The 9,920-nt window shown below is 62.3% G+C and overlaps 1 protein-coding gene across 3 annotated transcripts; it reads left to right on the top strand.

Annotated features, from left to right (window-relative positions):
* The first annotated feature begins 1,145 nt into the window (after nucleotides 1–1,145).
* PATL1 (PAT1 homolog 1, processing body mRNA decay factor) lies at nucleotides 1,146–9,760 on the top strand. Of its 3 annotated transcripts, none has more exons than XM_027739687.2 (19): nucleotides 1,146–1,186; nucleotides 2,260–2,371; nucleotides 2,566–2,777; nucleotides 2,862–2,939; nucleotides 3,506–3,700; nucleotides 3,780–3,881; nucleotides 4,056–4,145; nucleotides 4,271–4,473; nucleotides 4,546–4,629; nucleotides 4,762–4,945; nucleotides 5,968–6,091; nucleotides 6,184–6,281; nucleotides 6,364–6,423; nucleotides 6,831–6,979; nucleotides 7,305–7,464; nucleotides 8,069–8,218; nucleotides 8,617–8,708; nucleotides 8,876–9,025; nucleotides 9,156–9,760. In XM_027739687.2, exons 1-19 carry the CDS (start codon nucleotides 1,172–1,174, stop codon nucleotides 9,175–9,177), a joined length of 2,280 nt encoding a protein of 759 aa, XP_027595488.2. In that variant the 5' UTR covers nucleotides 1,146–1,171; the 3' UTR covers nucleotides 9,178–9,760. The 3 variants fall into 3 exon arrangements, with proteins under 3 accessions (XP_027595488.2, XP_039245164.1, XP_027595486.2); XM_039389230.1 differs by having other exon boundaries at nucleotides 2,865–2,939; XM_027739685.2 differs by having other exon boundaries at nucleotides 4,271–4,629.
* The last annotated feature ends 160 nt before the right edge of the window (nucleotides 9,761–9,920 follow it).

The raw sequence follows: 9,920 nt of genomic DNA on the forward strand, positions 1-9,920 counted from the left end.
GGGGACACGGCGGGGGACACGGCTGGGGACAGGGGACATGGCTTGGGGACACGGATGAGCAGACGTGGGGAGGAATAGGGACGCAGCCGGGGGACAGAGCTGGGAAGGACGGACGTGGCTGGGAAGAGGGGACACGGCTGGGGACACGGCTGGGGGGACGTAGGAGTAGGGACACAGCTGGGGACGGGGACACAGTTGGGGACAGAGAACAGGGCTGGGGACACGGTTGGGGGCACATGCGTAGGGATAGGGACACAACTGGGGACACAGCTACGGACACAGGTGACAGCTGGGGGGACACAGCTGGAGACAGGACATGTCTGGGAATAGGGGACATGGCTGGGGACGCAGCGGGGGACACGGCTGTGGATACCGGGCACAACCGGGGAACGTGACTGGGGACAGGACTGGGCAGAGGGGACACGGGTGGGGGATAGGGGGTCACATCCGGGGGGACAGCCGGGGACAGGGGACGTGGCGGGGCATAGGGGACAGCTTGGGGACATGGCTGCAGATAGGGGACACAACTGAGGGGCGTGGCAGGGGACAGGGGACACAGCTGGGGACAGGGGACAAGGGTGAGGGGACATGGCTGTGGACAGGGCGTCACAGCTGGGGGGGAACACATCCCGGGGAACACTGGCTGTGTGTGAGGTGACACCTGGGGGACACGTCTGAGGACACGGGACGGGGCCGGGGGGGGACACAGCCGGGGGCACACTGGCTGTGTGTGAGGTGACACGTGTGTGACACAGCCGGGGGCACACTGGCTGTGTGTGAGGTGACACGTGTGTGACACAGCCGGGGGCACACTGGCTGTGTACGAGGTGACACAGCCGGGGGCACACTGACTGTGTGTGAGGTGACACGTGTGTGACACGGCCGGGGGCACACTGGCTGTATGAGGTGACCCGTGGGGGCACTGGGTGCGCACTGAGGTGACACGTGTGTGACAGAGCCGACGGCCCCTTTAAGAGACACGAACACCCTGCGAGCCACGGGGGGCGTGGCTAGCACAGACCACGCCCCCTCGCGCTCCGGCGGGCGGGGCGCGAGGGGCGGTGCCGGCGGGTGACGTCATGCGGCTGCGCCCGCGGCGGCGCATGCGCGGCGGGGCGCGGGGCCTGGTGGGGCGGCGCGGGGCCTGCGGGCGGGGGGCGCCGGCGCCGCCATGTTCCGGTACCCGGTGAGCGGGGGGGGGGCACCGGGGGGCACCGCGGGGATGGGGGGGACGGGGGGAGGCGAGGCGTGCGGGAGAACCGCGGCGGGGGAGGGCACGGCCGGAATGTAACGGGCCGGGGGGGCAGCGGCGGTGTGTAATGGGGAGGGGGGTTGAGGGGATGCGGAGGTCGTGAGGGAGGTGTGAGGGGGCGGAGGGGGGCGCTGGGGGTGTGAAACGGGCTGAGAGGGGTCACCGGAGTGATCTAACGGGCTGGGGGGGTCACCGTGTTGGTACGACGGGCTGGGAGGGGTCACTGGGGCGGTGTGATATGGGGGGGCACTGGGGGGGCACAGTGGGCTCGGCGGCGGGGTATGAGGGGCTGGGAGGGGTCGCCGGGGTGATATAACGGGTTGGGGGGGGGACACCGGGGACGTATAACGGGCCGGGGTGGGCCACTGGGGAGATAGAATGGGCTGGGGGGGTCATTGGGGAGTTATTAAGGGCTGTGGGGGCTGTAACGGGGTGGAGGGTCACTGGGGCGGTGTAATGGGCTGGGGGGCTCACCGGGGATGTGTAATGGGGCTGAGGGGAGTCAGTGGGGAGGTGTAATGGGCTGGGGGGCTCACCAGGGATGTGTAATGGGGCTGGGGGGCTGTAATGGGTTGGGGAGGTTACTGGGGCGGTGTAATGGGTTGGGGGGCTCACCAGGGATGTGTAATGGGGCTGAGGGGGTCTATTGGGCTGGGGGGGGTCAGTGGAGAGGTGTAATGAGCTGAGGGGCTCACCAGCGATGTGTAATGGGGCTGGGGGGGCTGTAACGGGCTGGGGGGTCACTGGGGCAGTGTAATGGGCTGGGGGGCTCACCAGGGGTGTGTAATGGGGCTGGGGGGGTCTAACAGGCTGAGGGGGATCAGTGGGGAGGTATAATGGGCTGGAGGGCTTACTAGGGATGTGTAATGGGGCTGGGGGGGGTCTGACGGGCTGGGCGGTCACTGGGGTGGTGTAAGAGGCCGGGCAGGGGGGTTTCCCCTTGGCGTGGCCATCCCTTGGGATGAGAAGCCACTGCTGAGCCCGTTGCTGGTTCCTGGCCGTGCCAGTCCCTGGAGGACTGCCCACTGGACGAGGACGAGGACGCCTTCCAGGCCCTGGGGGAGGAGGATGAGGACATCGATCAGTTCAACGATGACACCTTTGGGGCCGGGGCTGTCGGTGAGACCCCCAGGGTGTGACCCCCAGCCCCCTTGGTGTGACCCCCAAATCCCCCTGGTGTGACCCCCATATCCTGTCTGTATGTGACACCCCCCCTACCCCACCCAGTGTGACCCCAAAATCCCCTCGTGTGACCCCCCCAGTGAGGCCCCGTGCGTGCGACCCCCCCAAACCCCTGTGGTGTGTCCCCTCAGATGACGACTGGCAGGAGGCCCACGAGCGGCTGGCGGAGCTGGAGGACAAGGGGGTGCCGAGCCGGGACGCGGACGGTTCGGCCGGGAATGACGGGGACGTGCTGGGTGATCCCGAGGACGCGCTGGCCGAGCGGCTCACGCGCCTCGTCATCGAGGGCGACCTGGAGGACCCGGCCATCATGCAGGCCGTGCACACCAGGGGGCCCACCCAGGTGGGCTTGGGGGGTCCTGGGGTGGGGTGGGGGGCGCGGGGCTGGATCCCACTGCCCCGTCCTGACTCTCCGTGCGCTCCCCAGCAGCCCGGAGCGCTGAATTCCAGCATCTGGGACAGCTCGGCCGTGCTGCGGCGCATCCGGGGGCCGCTCCTCACTCAGGTACGGGGGGGCTTCACCCAGTGTGTCCCCCCACCCAGAACCCTGTGGCGGTGGGGTGGGTGGGATAAGATGAGCTTGGGAAGCGCTTCCAGCTCTGCTTGGGATAGTGGAGCGTCCCACTTTCCTCCCGCTGCATCCGGGTGGATGGGGTGTGGCTCGTTGAGGACCCTCATAGTCATCACCTCTTGGAGAGATGGGGTGGGACGGGATGGGGTGTTGTGGCTGCTCCGGGATCCCTGGTGACATCTGAGGGATGTCAGGGCTCGTGGCAGGATTTGGGAATGTTTGTGCCTCGAGGCAAAGGATTTTTGTCTTGTGGTTTAATTAACAGTCAGGCTTTGAAGTGCTGCCTGACCAACCCTCTCCCAGCCCTGTCTCAGGCTGGGAAGTGACAACAGAATTCCCACCCCACACCCTGTCATCCCGAACGGGGCTATTGGGATCCCTGGGAGATCCCAGGAAAGCGCGGTGGGACACGGAGAGCTGGCAGGAGGAGGGACGTGATGGGACACAGTGTCCGTGCCCCCTGTGCCAGTGTGTGATCCCGGGGGGTGTTCCCCTGGCAGGAGATGCCGTCGGTGTCCGTGCTGGATTACGCTCTGCCCCAGCGGCCTCCACAGGCTCGGGAAGAGGAGCGGGACCCCTCGGAGCGGGCGCTGCCCCGGCGCTCCTCGTCCCCCATCATCGGGAGCCCCCCGGTGCGGGCCGTCCCCATCGGCACCCCCCCGAAACAGGCCGCCATCCCCAACTTCAACCAGCAGGTACCTCCCCGCTTCCCGTGGCTCCAGGGGCTGCAGGATGCTTTCCCAGGGAGTGACTGTGCCGCTTCCCTCTTCCCAGATTCTGTGTCCCAAGCCTGTCCACATCCGAGCTACCATGCAGCAGCGCTACCCCGCTCCCTACGGAGAGAGGATGTCCCCCAACCAGCTCTGCAACGTTCCGGTATCCAGCCCCTCCTCACCCTCTTTTTTTGGGGATTGACTTCCAGCTCCACCCCCCAAATCCCCCAATGCCCCATTCCTGTGGCTCATCCCTGCTCCCTGGAGCCTGGCCTGCCTGGCACACCTTCCTTGTCCCGTCTGTGACCAGAGTCCCTCTTCCCACATCTTTCCTCAGAACTCCTCCCTCCTGGGCCACCCGTTCCCCCACAGCGTCTCTCCCGTCCTCACCCACCTGCAGAGGGCCCAGCTGCTTGGAGGAGCCCAGGTAAAGCCCCTTCCTGTGTTTCTCCAGCCCCTCCATGGGCGGAATCTCCAGGATTTGGCTCTCCATGGCTCTCTTCCCTCCGAATTCCCCCCCGGCTGACTCCAGGCTCTCTCTCTCCCCGCCAGGCCGGCCGAATGTCCCCCAGCCAGTTTGCCCGGGTGCCCGGCCTGGTTGGGAGCCCCCTCCCCTCCGTGAATCCCAAGCTTCTCCAGGGCAGAGTCGGGCAGATGATGCCTCCGGCCGGAGGGTTCCGTGCCTTTTTCGGGGCTCCCCCCGCTCCGCCCCCCTCGCAGCTCCCGCACCCTCCGGGCCCCGGATCCCACCTGAGGTCGGTGCCGTCCCTTTCCCGGCCGCTTCCCGGCTCCCGGTGCCCATCCCTGACTCTTCCTGCTCTTCCCAGGCCGCAGATGTTCCGGCCGGACACGACCCACCTGCACCCGCAGCACCGGCGGCTCCTGCACCAGCGGCAGCAGCAGAGCCGGAAGTGAGTGCCGGGGGCTTGGATCGGGAATGCCGGGCGCGGGGACGTGTCCTGCTTCCGGGGTCACCTGTCCCCCCCTCTCTGTCCCTTCCTGTAGCTCCGGTGTGCTCACGGGTGCCCTTCTTCTCCTGCCAGCCAGCACCGGAGCCTCAACGGCTCCGGAGGGGACCGAGGGGGCCACCGGAGCAGCCATCAGGAGCAGATCCGTAAGGATCCCTATGCCAACCTCATGCTGCAGCGGGAAAAGGACTGGGTGTCCAAGATCCAGATGATGCAGCTGCAGAGCACTGATCCCTACCTGGATGACTATTACTACCAGGTACCCGGGAGCGGGAAGAATCCGGCTCGTTCGCAGCCTTAGGAAAATTGGGATCTTGCAGTGTGTCGGATCTGGATGGGGGGGTGTCAGGAAGGTGGAGGAACAGTGTGGGATCAGCATCCGCCTCCTCTTCTTGGGTGAGATTTCCAAGGATTTGGAGATGCTGGGGGACACTGGCAGCGTGGATTCGGAGGTTTGGGATAACAGGAAAGCAGCTCTTCTTTGTCAGAAGAAGAAGAGAGAGGATAAAACCCCTGGAATGGCAGACAGGGAAGGTGCTAAATGGAAATTCAGCAGAGATCCGTAGGCAGGGATTGGATGACTCTGGTCTGACTGGGAGTGCTGGTGATGAATCCTGCGGGGAGGTGAAGGTGGATAGGGTTAGATTGCTCCTGCTTTTTCCTAGTTCAGGAATAGGGAATGCCAGACAGGGCTGGTAAGAGGCGGATTTGGAGCAGGTGGAGCAAAGTGGTGGATGAGGGACAGTTTGAGGGTCCACAGGGGGAGAGAGAAATCCACCTAGGATGGGCACTTGGAGTGGGAGACTGAATGGGGTGGGAGAGCTATACCAAATGGATCCGTCCCCTCCGGAGCTGGCAGAGGTTTTTTGGGATCTGTGGGTGAGCTGGTTCCCCGTAGAGGAGAGGAACTGGGGCAGGATGTGAGTCAGCAAAGCCCTGCTGTTGCAAAAGGGTCGGACGTTGGACGGGTTGGATGCGGTGGGGAGGCCCCGGCATGGTGCCAACGGAGCAAGGCGGGCAAACTGGGATGTGCTGGGAAGGACTGGGAGCCGGGAAACTCACAGGGAGAGCGGATCTGTCCTTGTACTGAGGAAGGGCTGAGGAGGAGCCTCGACCTCCACCATCCCAAGGGATGAGAGAGGAAAACGCGCTCGGCTGTGCTTTAAATCACAGTGCTGGGAACACCGTGAAATGTGTAGCACAGGCTGGGAGGAGGGAGATGGATCACTCCTGGCCGGGTTTTTGGGAGAGGATTCTCAACCTCTCCTCTCCCTGCCTCAGAATTACTTTCAGAAGCTGGAAAAGCTGGCAGCGGCTGAGGAAGTGCACGGGGATGGTCCCAAGAAGGAACGCACCAAACTCATCACCCCTCAGGTGGCCAAGCTGGAACACACCTACAAACCAGGTAAAGCCCTCTGGCAGCCACGGGGGGCTCCCGTTATCCAGGGATATCGAGGTGGCTGATCCCAGGGCTTCCCTGCTCCCTCCTTCCTGCAGTGCAGTTCGAGGGCTCGCTGGGAAAACTCACCGTGTCCAGCGTCAACAACCCCCGGAAGATGATCGACGCCGTGGTGACGTCCCGCAGCGAGGACGACGTGAGTGCTGGGCCTTCCTCCCCTCTGGCACGTCCCCGGGGATGCTTCCCACGTCCCTGACTCCCTCTTCCCTCCCTGGCAGGAGACGAAGGAAAAGCAGGTGCGGGATAAGCGACGACAGACCCTCGTCACGATCGAGAAGGTGATTTTGGGGCGGGGGGGATCGTCACGGCCAGGGGTGGGATGAAGGGTCTCCGTGATGGATGAACTCCAGGCAGCGGCTGAGGTCCTGCTTGGATCTCTGTGGAGCAGAGATCCCATAGGTTCCCTGTCCACAGGACAAGGGAGAGCGATGGACAACAGGGAATGGCTTTGACTGAGTGTGGGTTAAATGGGACACTGGGAAGAAATTCTTCCCTGTGATGGCAGTGAGGCCCTGGGATGGATTTCCCAGGGAAGTTGTGGCTTCCCCATCCCTGGAAGCGCCCAAGGCCAGCTTGGAGCAACCTGGTCTAGTGGAAGGTGTCCCAGCTGGAGCCAGATAACCATTACAGTCCCTTCCGAGCCGAACCTTTCCACGGTTCCATGGGTGATCCCTGCTCCCTGCAGACGTACAGCCTCCTCCTGGACGTGGAGGACTACGAACGCCGGTACCTCCTGAGCCTGGAAGGGGAAAGGCCGGCCCTGATGGGAGAGAGGAAGCAGAAGATCTGTGACATGTACGACAATCTGAGGGGGAAAGCGCCTGGCCAGGACAGGTGAGTGGGATTTTGGGAGCTCCCACACTCCCTGACAACTCACAGCCACTCAAACCAGCTTTTATGGATCTCTTTGACTATTCCAAAATAACCTATTTTTTGGGGTGTTTTTCCTTTTTTTTTTCACTGTTTTCCCCTCTCTGTGGTTACAAAGCCTCAACTTCCATTCCCTTACGTGAGGGCTAGAAATGTTGTTCCTGCATTGTTCTTCCCTCCTCAGGGATGTTTTTTTGAGGCAGGGGGGTTTCCCACCTGGTCCAGCCGTGGGATAACCCTGGGATGCTCCCAGGGGAGGGTTTGGCACCTTTCTCCTCCCCTTCCTCAGGCCGAGTGACGACCACTTCATGCAGATCATGTGCATCCGGAAAGGAAAGCGCCTCGTGGCCCGGATTCTCCCGTTCCTGGCCCCGGAGCAAGCGGCCGACGTGCTCATGGCCACGGCCAGGAACCTGCCCTTCCTCATCAAGAAGGATGCTCAGGATGAGGTGAGATTCCAGAGGCTGGGAGATGCTCTGTGAGGGGGCTGCTTGGAGCTGGATCTCCTTGGCCCTGCCTGGAAGGTGGGATATGACATCGTTGGTGGCTCCTGCCTTTCCTGTGAGAGTGCCAGAGGGGCTCGGGGAGCCTGGGAATCTGGGAAATAAATCATAGGATCATGGAATGGTTTGGGTTGGAAGGGACCTTAAAGCTCATCCAGTTCCAACACGACACCTTCCACTAGACCAGGTTGCTCCAGCCTGGCCTTGGACACTTCCAGGGATGGGGCAGCTTCTCTGGGAAATGCGTTCCAGTGCCTCACCACCCTCACAGGGAAGAATTTCTTCCCAATATCCGCCTAAGCCAGCACATGGAATCCTGGAATGGTTTGGGATGGGACTTAAGGGTCACTCAGTGGGCAGGGACACCTTCCACTAGCCCAGGTTGCTCCAAACCTTGTCCAGCCTGGCCTTGGACAGCCTGGAAATCTGAGGAACAGGATGATTTAAGAAGGAAAAAGCGTTGCCTGAGGATAAAGCTGTGAGGGGAATTGCCCACAGCAGTTCCAGCTGGAAGCATGTGGAGCTCCCAACTCTCCTCCTTTCTCCACAGGTGCTTCCCTGCCTGTTGAGGCCCTTTTCCCACGTCCTCTACCACCTTCCCTTGGGAACAGTCACCAGCCTTGTGCAGCAGCTCACGAACCTACCTCAGAGCGCCGCCGCTCCCACCAACCTGCACCTCACTGCTGTGCTCCAAAACAAGGTACTCCTCATCCCCTGGGATCACTTCCTGCCCTTGGCAATTCCCAAGCAGCCTCCCAGAGCCGGGTGCAGTTCCTGGTGTTCTCTCCTTGCTAATTAACCAGAGTGTCTGGCAGATTAATTAACGGTCTGAGGTGGCCCCGGGCGGCTTCCGGGCCTGTCCTTCCGGGCTGCAGAGTCCTGGCCTGGAATTTGGGGTGGGAATGCTGCTCCAACAGTGTGGGAGATGTCGCTCCTGGGCTAGGAGTGGTTCATGGTCTTACCTCGTGGATTCAGGCCCCAAACAGCCTCCTCCTCCTCCTAGCCAGGGATCCTCCTGCTTGTCCCGGCATTCCCAGCATTGGGAATTGGAGGGGATACTCGGAGGGGGCTCCCTGACCCCTGTCTGTGTCCCCACAGTTCGGTCTGTCCCTGCTGTACTTGGTCCTGAGCCGGGGGGAGGAATTGCAGAGCTCGGACACGAACACGGAGCTGATCCAGGACAACCAGTGGTGAGTCCCTGTTCTCCACTGTCCCCCTATTCCCAATCCCTCGGGGAGGACAAGCTGGCCTCTAAGCTGCCAGAATCCTTCCCTGAGGGGAGCTGGGGGGTTCCTGGCTTCCCCCAGCACATCCCACAGCTCTCACTGCTCCCTTCTCCCGCGTTTTTTTCCGGCAGGACGGAGCTGATGCTGATGGCCACCCGGGAGCTCCTGCGGATCCCTCAGGGAGCCTTGGCCAAGCCCGTGTCCATCCCCTCCAACCTGATCTCCCTCTTCTCTCGCTACGTCGACCAGCAGAAGCTGAACTTGCTGGAGACCAAATTGCAGTGAGTGTCCAGCCCCCTTTTCCCGTGGGAATGCGGCCAGAAGAGGGAGAGCCAGAGGCTGGGGGTGGGAAAAGCCCTGAGGGAGCAGCGTGGGGATCTCTGATCCCACGCTGTTGTTCCCCCATTCCAGCTTAGTGCACGGGATCCGGTAGATCTCCGTGGCTCCTCGCCGCCACCGGAATGTTCCAGAGGAAGGCTGGAAGGAAGGATGGATAAATGGATAGATGGATGGAGGGCACACGGTTCACCCCACACCCCCCAACGCCCGGCCTGGCACGAGGGGCACATCCCGCCCCCCCAAATTCCTGGATGAGTGGGAAAAGGGGGATGTTTGGCTGCTCCCCTCTTTTCCCACCAAGCGCTGCCTTTCCCTGCCGCTCCCAAATTCCCAGAGTCCCTCTGCACCCCCAAGCTGCTGCTTCTCCCCCGAACTCTCACACTACTGAGGATCCCGGAAAGGGGGAGCCCCTCGCTCCGTATCCTTGGGATGCCAGGGCTTCCCCCTTCCTTCCCTGCTCCTTCTCCAGCCCTTCCCAGTCCCGCTCCTGGCCTTTCCCAGTGTGATCACACGTCACACACCTGTTTTGCACACTTGCTGCGTCTTCCCAAAATTCAGCTCCTTCCCTCACCCCCGGGATCAGCCCCAGCAGCTCCAGGGATGGCTCAGCCAGGTCTTTGTCCCCTTCCCAATCCGGGTGGATCCAGCTGCTCCTCGGGAAGGTGGTGGTGGTGGTTGGGGGATAATTTTACCTTTTTTTTTTTTTTTTTGTTTGCTTTTAAAAGAAAAAAAAAAACAAACCAAGAGATTTGCCAAATGTGGATTTTACACCGAATTCCTCCCGGGTACCAGCAACCCCCCCCGAGGAGCTCCAGCCCTTCCCCCTCATTTCCTCTT

The sequence above is a fragment of the Pipra filicauda genome, unplaced genomic scaffold, assembly GCF_003945595.2.
Source record: "Pipra filicauda isolate LSUMZ 115617 unplaced genomic scaffold, ASM394559v2 scaffold719_size241573_pilon, whole genome shotgun sequence".
In the NCBI taxonomy this organism is placed as follows: domain Eukaryota; kingdom Metazoa; phylum Chordata; class Aves; order Passeriformes; family Pipridae; genus Pipra; species Pipra filicauda.